The sequence below is a fragment of the Rhea pennata genome, chromosome 25 (genome assembly GCF_028389875.1).
Source record: "Rhea pennata isolate bPtePen1 chromosome 25, bPtePen1.pri, whole genome shotgun sequence".
Taxonomy (NCBI): domain Eukaryota; kingdom Metazoa; phylum Chordata; class Aves; order Rheiformes; family Rheidae; genus Rhea; species Rhea pennata.
Genome location: NC_084687.1, coordinates 2,754,194 through 2,768,789, shown reverse-complemented (window position 1 = coordinate 2,768,789; position 14,596 = coordinate 2,754,194). Strand labels below are relative to the sequence as shown.

At 57.9% G+C, this 14,596-nt stretch overlaps 2 protein-coding genes across 4 annotated transcripts in view; one reads left to right on the top strand and one right to left on the bottom strand.

Annotated features, from left to right (window-relative positions):
* The window catches only part of SORT1 (sortilin 1), a 222,261-nt gene that overhangs the window by 31,990 nt on the left and 175,675 nt on the right, over positions 1 to 14,596 (top strand). The gene's annotated exons all lie outside the window — the stretch shown is intronic.
* On the bottom strand, positions 1,021 to 12,421 carry STRIP1 (striatin interacting protein 1). 3 transcript variants are annotated; one of them, XM_062595097.1, is made up of 21 exons: positions 12,362 to 12,421; positions 10,751 to 10,820; positions 10,076 to 10,150; positions 9,373 to 9,507; positions 8,807 to 8,927; positions 8,361 to 8,429; positions 7,879 to 7,985; positions 7,300 to 7,427; positions 6,699 to 6,881; positions 6,318 to 6,535; positions 5,968 to 6,033; positions 5,699 to 5,762; positions 5,149 to 5,220; positions 4,785 to 4,859; positions 4,455 to 4,552; positions 3,876 to 4,002; positions 3,673 to 3,773; positions 3,351 to 3,417; positions 2,902 to 3,006; positions 2,334 to 2,538; positions 1,021 to 2,000 (listed from the first exon to the last, which is right to left on the bottom strand). In XM_062595097.1, exons 1-21 carry the CDS (start codon positions 12,410 to 12,412, stop codon positions 1,753 to 1,755), a joined length of 2,385 nt encoding a protein of 794 aa, XP_062451081.1. In that variant the 5' UTR covers positions 12,413 to 12,421; the 3' UTR covers positions 1,021 to 1,752. The 3 variants fall into 3 exon arrangements, with proteins under 3 accessions (XP_062451081.1, XP_062451080.1, XP_062451082.1); XM_062595096.1 differs by lacking the exon at positions 12,362 to 12,421 and adding an exon at positions 12,184 to 12,312; XM_062595098.1 differs by lacking the exons at positions 10,076 to 10,150; positions 10,751 to 10,820; positions 12,362 to 12,421 and adding an exon at positions 9,953 to 10,058 and having other exon boundaries at positions 1,022 to 2,000.

Here is a 14,596-nt window from a genome sequence, read left to right as displayed (position 1 = left end):
GAGCGGGGCACGCCGGCACGGGGCTGTTCTGTGCTTGGAGGCTGCGGATCCCCACGGAGCATCGCCGCGGGGCGGCCAGGGCCCCCGGAGCATCCCGGGGAGGTGCCCTGTGCTGCGCAGGGCTCAGCTCTGCGCCAAGCTCGGATCCACTCCCACGTGGAGCCAGCTCGGAGCTGCCTCAGGCTGACCCAGAGGGAAACCCAGCCCACGGGGAAACCAAGCCCAACCTGAGCCCCAGCAAAACGTCCCCCCCTCCCATCTCCTCCTCTCCCATCCAGCCCAAAAGCTGACTGCCCCGAGCCGCTCCCCGGCAGCCTCCAAGCCCCGACTCTGCCCGGCGCAGGATAATTTCTCCCTCCGGGAGGAGGAAGGCGTCCAAGCGTCTGCTCCAGCGGCATTAAGCAGGCGACCACCTTCCCCGCAGCCGCCTCTCCCCTCATTTAGCCATCGCTCCCAATTACAGCGGAGCCAAGGCAGCCCCCGGCTCGAGGCCGCCTTCTTCCCCGGGGCCCAGCGCCAGCGATGCTGCTCCCCGGGGCCCCGGGAAGGGGCTGGCAGCGAGCTGACACATCATTCTGCAGGGGGTGAAGAAAGTCCCTGCTACACCAACACGAGGAAATCACCAGGGCAGCCCCCAAGGCGGTTTGGGGAAGGGGACAGGACCATCGCTACATCCCGTGTATGGTCCCCAAGCATCGCCCAGGCTCAGTCCCTCTGGTCCTGCCATAAGGACCGGTTGCAAACAGCCCGACCTGCTCCCAGAGAAGTGCGAACGCCTGCTCGTACCTGCCCACAGACCCCCCCCAGCTCCCCCAGACAACGTGCTCGTGGCTCACCCGTTACCTTCAGCCTTTGTTGTAAGGCAAATATTAAAGATAAAACACTAAACTGAGCATCAGCTCAGACCCATCACTGGATTCACCCTTTGATCCTTCCCTAAGAAAAGCAACAGGGACGCAGACGAAGTCCAGACATACTCAGTTCAGAGAGATCATGTGTTTGTGTGTGTATATATATATATATATATATGTATATATATGTACAGCTCATCCACCCCACCCAGCGGGACGAGGGAAGACTGCAGCTCCCAGCCCTCCCCAGCCCTTCCCAGCCCCTCTGCCCCACCACCACCTGGCCCCACGGCCGTCACGCCTCCAGCACCCAGGCGCAGGCAAGACCAGGCCGCTGCATCCCCGCGCGGGGGCTGGCGAAGGGGCAGATGAGATTTTTCTGACACGGCAACCCGTGGCTACCTGCTCCCCGTATCCCACGGCAGCACCAAAGGGACTCGCACCCCTATTTGCCCCGCTCCCTGCGCTGCCGGCTACTCGCCCCTCTGAGCCCTGGCTGGCTTGGAAAAGGCAGGAGGGTGATTCCCATGCTACAGCCAAAAGGATCGACCTGGGTGCACACAGCAGGTCTCGCCCATCTAACACCCAGGGCACCGTGGCCTCTGTGAACCTCCACCTTGGCACTAGGTTAAGTCCAACGCAGCCTGGAAGGAAGCAGAGGGGCAAGGACAGCATTTCGGTGAGGATCCATCCCCGCTCCAGTCTCCTCCCAACCCTGCTGCAGGACAACCAGGCACCCCGGGACGCCTGCATGCCTCTCACCCTCAGGTTCGCCCCCCTGCCCCTCAGCTGGCAGCTGCACAGGGGTCGCAGCATGCTCAGCGCCCAGTCTGAGCCAAGCTCGAGTCTCTCCCTGAACGACCCCTTTCCTGCTTCCCCTGCAGTCCTCGCCGCGGTGCCATCACTGCAGCAGCTCCTCCCAGGAGATGGGCCGGGAGAAGACCTCCCTCTCCAGCCACAGGTCGTAGTTGACCTGGAAATCCTCGGGCAGATCCACGCGCTGGCCCAGCACGCTCTGCAGGCAGTTGTCCACGGGCAGGAAGTCGGGGTTGCTGTGCGCCCGGTCGTAGCGGCGCGAGTTGAAACGCTCGATGCTGGCGCGCAGCGCGCACTCCTCAGCCTGGAAGTCCCAGGGCCGGGCATCTAGGTCTGGTCAGAGGGGAGGGGACGTCAGAGGGGAGTTGTTTGGGGGGCTCCTCAGCCAACCCACACGCCACAGGCCAAAGCTTTCCGAGACCTCATAACGAGCAACATGCAAGGGTACAGAGCAGGCAGCAGCTGTCAATTCAAACACTGCCCGTTTCCAACCCCTTCCCTTTTCTCTGCAACGCTGCCACCCCAATTCCAGCCCCATAACTCAGACCTACAGGCTGCATAGGCCCTTAGTAGGGAAAGGGAGCGTTCTGGGCTCGGACGTGTCACTGCATGGAGCAGGAAGGGCAGTGGGTAACAGACGCTTTCCAGCAGCTACAAAGGACGTACCATTGCCATAAGCCCAGTCATCATTGAGACGGTGCCGGACTTTCTGGTAGATGGCCGACATGGTCTTCATGTTGCTCTTCCTCCACTGCCGGCCCAGGTACTTGGTCTGCACCTTGAGCAGCTTCAGCACATAGAGCTGCATCATGGCCTGCTTCACCTTCAGCGCCCGCTTCAGGATGGGTGCCGATTTGAACACGACCAGCATCTGTGGGGCAAAGCCGCCCAGCAAGTGGGAAAAAGAGAGCTGACAAGGCTGGGACAGATGCTCAAATGCCTCCCAGGGTACACACACACCTCCACTTCCTCATAGAGCGCATGCATGTGCGCACACTCCCCTGACCTTCCCTGCAGTGCACACTCATCTGCCCTCACGCCCTCCCCTCTCCTCCTCCACCTACCCTTTCTTGCCTCCACACAACCACCCCCACCGCTCTCCCTGCTCCCCAGCAGGACCTGGGATGGCACGTGAGGGGCACCCAGGCCACCCACAGCCCCTTCACCCAGTCCAGGCACCCTGAGACACTCAGCCCGGCTCTGCCGAGCCTCAGCGGGGTTCCCCAGTCCTCACCATGGTGCGAGAGTGCTTCCATTTGGTCAGCTTGTTCAGGATGCGCAGAAGGTTTATACAGGAGAACAGGTTCCTCCAGCAAAACTGATTGTTATCTCCAGCCTCCTGCAGGGAAAGCAAAAGCTGAAGAAACAGCGAGAGATCGGAGTGGGGATGAGGGGAGGAAAAGGAGAGGCCATTCTGCTCTGAGGACCCTGGCCCAAAGCAGCGCTGACCGGCTATCAGCCAGGAGACACCAGCCAGTCCCAGTGTCCTGATGTTGGCCAGGGAGGTGCTGCACTCATCGAACCCCCAGCGGTCCCCGGAGCTGTGGGCAGAAGAGCTGAGGGTGCCAGGGCAGGGTGCCACAGCCCTGTCCCCTCCTACACTTAGGATCCCTTCCAAGAAGCAACCCAACCTGTGGAGTGTACACAAGACGCCAGGGCCTGGAGAAGAAGGAAGCTACTTACCAGGCTCTCTGCCGTCAGCTCGGGCAGCTCGTGTACCACGCAGTACGGGTAGTCCAGAACAGAAATGCTGTGGAAAGGGGAGGGGACACATTGCTCCACAGACCCTACCTAGGGTAGGAGCGAGACAGCCCCCCCTACCCCCTATCCACAGAAGACAGGCTGCAATGGGCACTTCCCTGGTGTCTGCCTGCACCCAAGCCACTGCCAGGGAGAGACCATGGAGGGGGCAGCAATGCAAACAGGGACCCATCACCCCCACACCCAGTCGGGCTCCCTGCGACATCCACGAAGGGGACGTGGGTGGGCCGCACCCCTCCACTACCTGTTTTTGGCAGTGATGTAGGACATGATGTTCTGGTTGAAGAACTTCAGGATGAGTGGGATGCAGTTGGCAAAGACCAGATGCTGGGCCATGTACTCGAACTAGGAGGAAAGGCAGGGTGGGCAGGTGAACGAGGATCCATCCTGTATGCTCCCCATTCCCAAAGCCCCACGGCAGGGTGGTTGGATCCCGACCCACCTCACCTGGTAAATGTGATTCAGCTTGAAGTGTTTGAGCAGAAGGAGCAACACAGCAGAAATGGCTTTGACGATGATCTCCTTGTGCCGATTGACATCGACCCCCAACTTCATGCTCTGCAGCACTGTGGTCCTGGGGGACAGAGACCCCAGGCTGCGACACTCTGTCCACCCCCTGCCAGCCCTAGAGAACATCCAACGCACCCTTCCCTTCCACATCCCTCCTGTGGCTTAATCCCAGGTTAATGAAAAAATAGCGGTCACTGGCTATGCTTCACCCTCAAAACGCACAGTCAAACCCGTACACGTGGCACTCGAACCCGCTCTGCCTGCCCTCAAGACGCAGCCACCTCTGGGGAGCAGCTCAGACGCTGCTGAACGGTGCATAAGGACACCACAATCAGCAAAGGCAAATCCTGTATCTGATGGAAAACAGATACACTGGGAAACAGAGACAGAGCAAAGGAGTGTCCCAAGCTGGACAAGGCCAAGCCTACCTCCAGCCTGTAAGCTCTGCCCACACCCTGCCAAGCTCCAACCCATTTTCTGTTTCCTTTACCATCTAGCACCTCCACAGTCACTTACGGCATCTCCTCCGGCAAGACATCTGCCAGAATGTTGATGGAGTCCGTCTTGGCTTTGGAAGTGGGGGCTGCAGCGAGGAGGATCTTCAGTAGAGCAATCTGGGGAGAAGGAAGAGCTGGACCAGGGGATGGGGAAGACCATGGTTGGTCTGCACGGACCTTCCTACCCACCATACGATGAAGTAAGTTATATTTGGGGAGAGAAAAAGACCTGGAGAACATCACTGGAAAGGGACAGAGCAACAGAAGGAGACCCCAGGACCAGGCACCCCAGATCAGCTCAAGGGGGGTGGAGAAGAGCTTGAGGGTCCCACAGGGTTCCCCAGCTCACCATGTACTGTGGCAGGCTTGGCAGGAGGCCCTGGTACAAGATCTCAGCAGGAACTTGCTCCACTTCCTCTTCCCCCTGGTGTCACAGGAAACAAAATAACCTTACACCAAGAGCCACCAGCAGTGTGAGTCTGGCTCCGGGCCAGGCTCTCTGATCCCAACGTAAGCCACAGAACCTAGGATACTTCTCACTCCCACCCAATGCCTCCTAGCATAACCCCACTCTGCTCCTGGAGAAATCACTTCTCCTTCCCCAGTAAGCCACAGAGCAAACCTCCACCACCACGATGGCCAAAAGGCCTGATGACCAAGCACCCCTAGCTCCCATCTAGGGATCTTTGCCCCATCCTTATCCCCACACTTACCCCTGAGAGTGGGGAACGCAGGTACTCATCTTCCATGTGCACTTGCACCTCTGCAATCGACGTGTACTTGTGCTGTACGGAGATAGAGCAGGGGGTTCATGCTACAGAGCTTAGTACCCCCCCACTGATGCTACCCAACCTGCCCCACTGAGCATTTGAGAGTGTCCCAGCATGACAAGATGTCCTGCTCTGCCCCATCATCTTTGTAGGTCCCTCCAGAAAGCTCTGTCATTCCTGTCTGTCAGGCACACCTAACACTGTGACCTGATCCTGACAGATAGGGTGTCAGGGGAGGGTGGTAGCTGCTGGCCTCACCTCTCAGACAACCCCAGGTAGGAAAGGAAAGAAGGCCAGGGAAGAAAGGGGCTTAGAGAGCCTGGGAGACCAGGCAAGAAAAGAAGACTTGAGGCTTCTTACCTCCCAGGGCTGAGCTGGGCAGAGAGAAGCCAGAAAAATGAACCACTTGCCCTAACCTGTGATCAGTGCAGTGGGTTGGGGAAGGGGCACCTACACAAAGACAGAAATCAGAGGAATTCATCAATACACTCACCTGCTTCAGCGTTCGGATGCTCTCATGGATTGGCCTGGGCAACCCCACCACAGTGTTGGTGTCACTAGAGACAAAGGGAAGAGCCAGCTGGGGTACATTCAGCAGTAAATTTTGAACCACCTCCACAGACAGATTGGAAACTGCCCTGAGCTCTCAAGCTCAGGGCTCCTCTGCTGGCAAAAAGAGGGTGATGACAGCTCACCCACTAGTAGGCTCTGCCACATACCCCCAAACCAGCAGCTCCCCAAGCTGGCTACACAGGAACCTACCTGCCTAGAGTGTAGCCAATGAACTTGCTGCGGCTGGACTCCAAGAACATCTCAATGTCTTTCTCTCTGCAGGAAAGGGACACAAGAGGAAGATATTGCACCTCTAGTCAGCCTGCATTTCCCCTCTTGCGGGGTGCACAACAGCCCCAGACACAGGGCATCAGAAAAAACTATCACAGTCAGGTGAAGGATGTGGTGCCAAGCCCACCCCACCAAAAAGACTATCAGAGTGACCACTCCAGCCTTGACATCTTCTCTGTGCCCCTTGCTGAAGGGCACAATGGTGGTCTAGTCAACCTCTGCTGTCTTCCTCAGCCAGTCACTCCTAAGATTCCATCCCTCAGACTCACCGGACCTTCGGGGCCCAGGGCAGCCCCTTGGGGCAGGCAATGCGGTCACTAGGGGGATGCTGGGTGGGGGGAGGCATCACTTCATCACGTTCAAGGGGGAAGGTCTCTCCCTCCAGGCTGTTGTCGTCATCGTTTTCTTCCTCTTCCTCACGGGAGTCATCAGCTTTGTAAGGGTCCCTCTCATTGAAGGCATCAAGGTTATCTTGTTTAATCAAGGCCTGGAGAGAGAGAAGCAGGCGTGTGGGAGCTGCATGTCTCTGTCCCACTGCTCACTACCAGGCAGGTAAATATCCCGGGTATAACCTGCAGCAGGATTGGTGTCCTGGGCCTGACTGTCCCTCAGTTAACATCACTGTCCCCAAGCCCCTGCTTCAGCCTCACCTTGTGCTCCCGCCGGCCTCGCTTCTGCTGCTGCTCGATGAGGTCAGAGGCCGATGCTGGTGGGGACGCAGCTCTCATGTTGCGGATCACTTTAATACTGTCTTCCGGGAGCGGCGGGAGGCCCAGGATCTCCCGTTTCTCTGCCTTCATGCTCTGGAGCTCCTCAAAGCCACCCAGGGTGCACTGCAAGGGAGACCTGAGCTCGGGAGTCTCCTCCACACACAGTATCAAGGGCTTCTCCCCCTGCCCTTCCCAAATTCACACTCCAAGAGTCCCAAATGTTTCTGCATGGTGTAGAACAAGATCTGTCTGCCCCTCACGCCGCTGTGAAATACCAAAGGGACAGGAGATGCTTGGTAACTGCAGCAGAGGTGGCTGGACCTTTTCCTTTACACAGACCCAAGCTCAGGACCTTGCTTTAGCTGCACCTTGGAATCCAGCTCTAGAGATCAATAACTAGTGCATACCTACATGGCACCCAGATTTATGCCAGAAAGAGAGAGCAGTGCAACTACAGCCTGCTTAGGGGCAGAACTTCCACCCTCTGCTAAAGGTAAAACTACAAGATGTATGTTAGCACATCTCATGGTCTCTCTCTTACCAGAACAGTCTTCCAGAGCAAGAGTAGCACCTTCTTCATGGGAAAGTGTGGAGCGTGGCCACTGCAGAATTTGGTCACCATTCCAAAAAGCATGACAGAGAAGGGCTCGTTGTTGTACAGCGGGGCTCCTGGATTCACACAACGACAACAGCAAGGCTGTCTTCACGCCTGCACCTCACCCCTTCCCTCTTGCACACCAGTACCACCAGCCCCTGCATTCTCCCCTGTCACCTCCTATCTCCAACGTCCTCACTTCATCCCAGACAGCTTTTCTCGTCCTTTCTAAGGCCTGTTCCATAATTTCTTACCCCTGTGTCAAGGGGAAATAACAGTCCCAACATTTAAGGATTCTTCTCAGGGAGAGCGCACCATGGCAGCAAAAAAATAAGGCTGTCTGTCTTCCTTGGCTCACCTCTTTCATCCCTCCCGCAAGACTCAGCTTAAATACATCTAGCAGGAACCAACCCAATGCTACCAGCTCCTATTAACAGAGGCCTAGGTGCAGCCACCATCTCACTCTTGCTCTTCACCCCCTGGTAACGTCTGTCCCGTTATTCCCCCCAGCGCTCTGGTTCTCACCCAGCTCTGCTCGAAAGGTTTGTCTCATGGTCTTCCACTCGGCCTTGTCTCCCTCAGCCTCCTGCCGGACTGTCTCCACAATCAGGTACATGATGTTCAGCAGCACTCTGCAAAGAGCAAGAGGCCGGGCTAATCGCTATAGGGCACGAGGTCCTGATGGGGTACAGAGATGCTGCCAGCACCCAATGGTCTGAGGGAAGTCTGGATTTGCCAAGATCACAGCCTGCTTCAATTCACCCAGACCACATCAGGGGATCAGGGCTCAGACACCGGAGAACGGCCTCTTGGGTGTGCGACACTGTACGAGGTACCACAACCACAGATCAACAGAATGATCACAGCACTGCAGACTGAACTGCAAGTCAAAGCAAAAAACCATCCCCCTGCCCTGCCACACTCCACTGCTTTCATCTCCCCGATCAGCCGCCCGCCCGCTGCGCAGGCTGAGCGCTGCCTCCTCTTCCCAAGCCCTGTCTCCATACCTCAAATCCGTGCTGTCGGCCAGGGAGATTGCAGGCTTTCTCACCGCACTGCTGCAAGCTGCGCTGTTACTGTGCAGGGAAAACAGCATCAGACGAGGGGGCTTTTGAGAGATTTTAACCCTGCCATTAGCAGACCCAACCCTTGAGACAGATATTGCTGCAGCAAGTCCCAATTTAACAGGATAGTCACGGGAGGAGGAATAGACCCATTTCTGTTTGCTGCCAGACAGCAGAGCCAGAAAGAATTTCTGTATAATTTGTGTATAATCCTCCACTGCAGATCTATCCAAAACAATGGCAGTCATTCCAGTACTGCAGGGATTAAATTAGATATAGACAGACAAGGAATGAGACTGGGGACAAAGCAGCTACCACAAACCAGAAAACCTCAAGCCAAGAGAAGAGCTCCAGAGCCATTTCCAAAAGCACCTTTCCACAGTACTCACTCAATCTCCATGTTCAGCAGTTCCACCAAAGCATTGAACGTCCCCACTTCCAGCAACAGGAAGATGTTATACCTCATCCAGGCCTGCACTTCTGCCTCAGAGCCGCACTCCCCAAAAGTGCCTGTAACAATATCCTTGCTGGATCCGACCCCCTGCAGGAATCCCAAGGCTCCCCCATGCAACCAACAAACTTCATACGGAGAATGAAAACCACATCCACAATTTTCAGACAAGAAATCAGATGCAGAGGACTGAACTGCCCCCTTGTGGGTAACAGAGCCCAGATCTGGCAGAGCCAGGACAGCACATCAAGACTGCCAAATTTTGGACCGCGCTCCTATAAAATATTAGACTCTCAGTGCTGTAAAAAGCTCCTAATATGAAAGGATGCTACCCTGAGAAGCTACCTTATTTCCTATCATCCCAGGTGATAAAAAGGATAAAAGGGGAGGGGAGGAGGACGACAAATTCAGGTATTTTTAACTGATAATTTACAATCTGTTGCCCAGATTCAGCAACAGAGAAAATAACGAGGCAGAGCCCACCCGTCCAATGCTGTAATGTACCTTGGGCAACGTAGAGAATGGCTCGGGCAACCCTCAGCCTCTTCTCCCGCGCGGTGACCTCCAGCCCGTCAAGAAGGCGCATGGCATGAGTGCGATGCTGGTTCTTATCCAGCTCAGTCCATTTCTTGTCCCGCACTGAAAAGCCAAGGCAGCCAGGCTGAGAGCACGTACAGCCCCTCTGCCTTCACTGGACACAAACATCATATGAAAACATCATATGAAAAACCTCAAAGCATCCAGCACGAGGGCAAGCAGGATTGCCCCACTGAACAAGGTGTTCATGAGAGGCTGCAAATAACACCCAGAGACGTGTGATTTGCGCAGAGGGACATCCTCTGCCTTCCATCACACAACTACATGAATCATGGCCATCCAAATTGGCCTTGACAGCACTCATGTCAGCAGCATCCAGCAGCTGATGGAAAAAGAGCTGGATGCTCTTGCTGCTGTCTGTTTTTTCCAGCACAGTCAGCCTGGCATTAATGAACCATCTAGGACATTAATACAGGCAAATGCTGAACAAGCCAGATGCAGCTAGCTGCGTACCAGGGCCCAGCCAAGGCAAGTCTCAAATACAAACCACATGAAGACTGTCAGTGCCTGGATCCTGCTTTCTGATGCAGCAGTAATGCATCTATCCCTGCACATCTCCTCCAGAAGATCCCTGTTCAGAGCCGGGAGAGGTACAAGAGAAGTTTCTCACCATGAATCCTAAAGTCTTCCTCAAAGCACTTGCGGTTGAGCAGGAACTCGGGTCCTTCTGTGTAGCTGTACAGCTCTGCCGAGGAAGCACAGAAAAAACAGTCAGGTTTCTCCCACCACGCTCTCAGGGAGATGCCTGCAGACAGCAGCCAGGTCACAGCAGAGAAACCACGGGGCAGAGCCTGGGCAGTCAACCTTGGCCACCCAGGCATGGCTAGCAGCTATCAAACACCAAACAGTTGTTTCTGTCTTTTCTTTTTCTTTTTTTTTTCTTTTTTTTGATTTATGTGCTTTCATTGCCAAAGAATTTCAAGGTAGTGTTTCACACCACAGTAATGCAGCTGCAGTGTCCATCAAGCCTGAGATTAGCCTTTTCAAAGAAAAGATATTGTTTCAAGAACCTGAGGAGAAGCCTCTTTCTCCAACTACCTGCAACCACGCCATCAGAGAAAGCTGCAACCCAGCCAAGTTAGCTGTCGCTGTAACTGAGATGAGGTAAATGCAAAATACACCCAGCATATGGCAAAAAAACCTACATGACATCATATCCCTTTTAATATGAATAAGTTTTTTAAATACATCAACCCAGCCATATTGATATTGATGGAGTCCGTTTAATCACTATCAAGAAAGAAATCATGGCTGATTAATTGATCCATCAGGATGATTCCCTTACCAGAGAGCTCTGCCGCCCATTTATCAGTATCTGCATATTCAAACTCCAAATCTGGGGACTCTGAATAGCCCTGAAAGCAAAGCAAAAATTCAGTTAAATTGAAGAATTTTTCAGGAAAGCAAGAATCCCTAAGACATTCACCATTCACCTCCTCCTGCTGCAAGTCTAGGACTGTATTTTCGGTTTAAGAGATCAAAAAAATTACCAGCGGCAGCTTAAGCGTTACCAAGGCAACCCCTAAACCACCTCCTGCATCTCAATTCCTGTCTTCTGCCTAGCCTTGCTGTTGGTTGCAAGCAGCTGCATTCAGCTGGGCTGCATTTCTGCCACTGCACCACCTGTAAAACACCCCGGGACCCCAAAGAAAAAGGCCGAAACATAAACCAGGAGACAGCGCATGTTGAATCTCGGGAAGGGAGCAGGTTAGATCGAACTGGGGTGCTCTCAAAGCTTGCCCATCTTGTATAGACACAGGTTAGCAAGAAAATCTGGGCTATGACCCCAGCACAGACCAGGCCAGCAACGAGAAATGCCAAGAGATTATGAACAGTGCATGAAACAACTCCACACAGCTTTGGTGAGGTTGGGAAAACACTGAGCCAGGAGCGGTCACCCTAGAGGAACGAAACGTGTTTCCTTCAAGCACGTTCATCAGCCTGGACCCGCAGTAAAACCCTCGCGAATCTTGCGGCGTCTGCACCTGTGCGAGGGGCGGATTCAGCCGGCAGGGTTGCGGGGTGGTGGGTTACGGGCTGAGTCACCTTGCAGGGCTGGAAGCTACTCCGAGGCCGCGGAGGGACCCGGCGGCCCTCTCCCGACACGCGCCGGCGCTGCCGGGCCTCCCGGGAAAGGCAGCACGAAGCACCCAGGCGCGGGCGCTTTCGGGAGGCCGCGCTCACGCCGGGGGAAGGCCACCCACCCCGGCACCGGCCACCCACCCCGGCACCGGCCACCCACCCCGGCGCGGGCGCACCGCCTGCCCCTGGCATCAAGCGGCCGGAGCCTCCCCGGGAAGGACGCAGCTCCGAGGGTTTTACACCGCTATCAAAGCCTCAAGCCCAGGCTGGGAAGGGAGCGCAGCTCCACGAGGACGCCCCGCTCCCCGGATGCCGCAGCGCTCGAGGGTCCCCGCGGGGTCCCCTCCGCTCAGCGCCCCGCAGCCGGCCCCGGACCCCGCCGCTGCCGAGCGCAACCCCCTGAGCCGAAGCGGCTCCGTTCGGGCCGCGCCCCGGCGTTGAAGCCGGCACCGACGCGAAGCGCCGAGGGGCGGGAGGCCGGTACCGAGGCGAAGCCGAGCGCCCGCTGAGCCGCAACGCGGCGGGGCCGGGCCAGGCTGGGCCGGTCCGGGCCGGTCCGGTCCGGGGCCGGGCCAGGCCTCTCCCCCCCCGGGGCCGGGGCCGGGGCCGGGGCCGGGGCCGGGCCGCGGCGCTGACCTCGGAGTCCTTGCGCGGGGGCCGGCCCAGGTCGCGGGCCTTGCCCGGCGGCGCCGCCCCGCCGCGCGCCTTGTTGTTGCCCGGGAGCGGCCCCGCGCCGCCGCCGCCGCCGCCGCCGCCCGGCTCCATGTCGGCCGCCCTCCGCCGCGCGCCGCGCCGAGCTCTCGCGAGGACTCACCCCTCCTTCTCGCGGGAGCGGCAGGGAGAGCCGGGGCAGGGCCGCCGCCATGTTGGGAGTGGCGCCGGGCTCCGGCTGCGCCGCCGGCTGCGCCATGGCTCCGCCCAGCCGCTCCGCCAGGGCGCCTCGCGTCACCGCCGGGCCCCGCCCGCTCCCGCCCGCCGGCGCGGCACCCGGCCCAGCCCGGAGCTCCGCCCCCTCCCCGGCAGCCATGTTAGGTGTGGCGCTCAGCTGACCGCGACCCCGCCCCGAGCGGCGGCCATGCTGGGAGTGGCACTTCTTCCCTCCCGCCGCCCTGGCGGGCGCGTCCCGACGCGTCGAGGCCGCCATGCTGGGAGAGGCAGGAAGGGGAAGAGCCCTGGGTCTGGCCTTGGGGGAGGATTGGAGGGGGCCTGGAGAGGAACAGACCCCCAAACGAGGGACCGAGGAGAGATCAGAGGGGCCTGGAGAAGGGGCGACCCCAGATCAAGGGACCTGGCAGGGCTTGGACCCCAAATAGAGGGGCTCAAGCCGCAATAGAGGAGCCTGGAGGGAAAATCAAACCCCAAATCAAGAGGCCTGGGGGGGGCTTAGAGGGGCCTTGGAGGGGCTCAAACCCCAAACTGAGGGGCCAAGAGGCAGCTCTCGGGGGGTGGGGGGAGAGCTCAGGCACGACCCAGTGCCCCAAAGCCGCCCCGTTGGCTCGCTCTTCCAAAGAAACTGCCCGCAGCACGCCAGAGGTTTGTTTTCCTAATAGTTTAATTAGACTTTAATGATTTATTGCTCATCTGCAAGGATTAATATTGCATTCATTAAAAATCATTCATATACAAAATAAACCTCTCCCTCCCGGCCCGCCGCCGCTCCCGGCTGCCCCAGTGCGGGGAGGGGGGGGAAGGAGCCGCCGCGCCGATGGCTTATTCCGAGAGGGAGCTGGGGGCGAGGGGGGGGTCCCGAGCCCCTGGCCCAGACGGCCCCCAGGACGGGCCGCCCGTACCGGCGAGGCAAGTGCTCCCCAACGCGCCGTGGAGCGGGGACAGGGCGGCCCAGCGAGAGCCCAGGAGGAGACGGGGAGGAATCAAGGGAGAAGGACCAGGAGGGGAGAACAGAGGGAGATCGAAGCCGCGAGCAACCCTCGTTACATCTTTCTCCGGTCCCGGCAAAGAGAAAAGGGGTTTTGCGCTCGCCATGAGCAAGCAAAGGCCGGGGGAGGCTGCCAGCGGCAGCGCGGGGATGGCGGCCTGGCTCCCCGTGCGAGCGCGGCCGGAGGCGATGGCGGGGCCCGGGCTCGCGGTGCCGCGGCATCTCCAGCGTCTCGGTACCCGGAGATGCCGGCAGGACACGCGGCGGGGGAACAGGCCCCTCAGCCAAGCCAAACCCCGGGGCTGGGGTCCTCTGTCCTGCCGTGCTTTGCTGGAGGAAGCAAAGAGGCACGGAGGGAGGGGAAGAAAAGGAAAGAGAAACCTCACTGGGTTGCAAGGACCTTCCCCCGGCCTGGGACAAGCTGAAAGAGATGGAAAAGAGAAATAGCTGTCACCAGCGAGACCTGCGGAAGGGACGAAAGAGGCGATACGAGCAGGTGAGAGGCGCCACGAGACAGCAGCGAGGCTGGCCGAGAAAGCGCAGCGCGGGGCCGGCGGAGCGCGAAGGGGAGCCGAGAGCTCTGCGCAGCGGTCCGCGGGGCAGCGGACCCGGCTGGGGCGCGGGGAGTTACGCTATCACCCAGGCACCGCCGCTTTCCCCACATGTATGTGGCTAAGGGGATGGCACGGGGAAAAGGCTCATCTCTGCATCCAGCTCGAAACAAAGTGAAACACCCCCCCAAAACCCAGAAACTCTTAAAAACCACCTCTGCACTTCCAGTTTGGAGAGGGAGTGCCCAAACTCCACAGCTGGGTGCGCTGCCTTACCATCTCCATTGCTTCCCCTCCTTTAAAACATCTCTTTTAAGAATCAAAAAGAAAAATTGGGGGGGGGGACCCACAAAAATGTTTTCAACTCAATTAAGGTGCAGTTTGGCTAAAAAACCTAGGAGAGATGAGGATAATGCTGGGTAAGTGACTCCCGTCCAAATTCAGGTTAGCACCCTGAAACAGTGAACTCCCCCTACCCAGGCGGACACCCAACCCCGGGCCACCAGCCACCTCCATGCTGGGCCCCTGGCTGAGCTGGGGACAGTCACCTATTCGCGAGGTGGCCAGCAGGCGCCACTCTGCTCCCAGGCAGCACCAGGAGCATTGATCTAGCAGCTAAAAC

Excerpts from the sequence above, each read along its gene's own strand:
- STRIP1 (XM_062595096.1), bottom strand. The coding sequence starts at position 12,312 with ATGGAGCCGGGCGGCGGCGGCGGCGGCGGCGGCGCGGGGCCGCTCCCG. Across the intron at positions 4,553-4,784 it reads CAAGCCTGCCACAGTACATG|ATTGCTCTACTGAAGATCCT; the intron begins GTGAGCTGGGGA and ends CCTTCTCCCCAG. Across the intron at positions 4,003-4,454 it reads GTCTTGCCGGAGGAGATGCC|GACCACAGTGCTGCAGAGCA; the intron begins GTAAGTGACTGT and ends TCTGTCCCCCAG.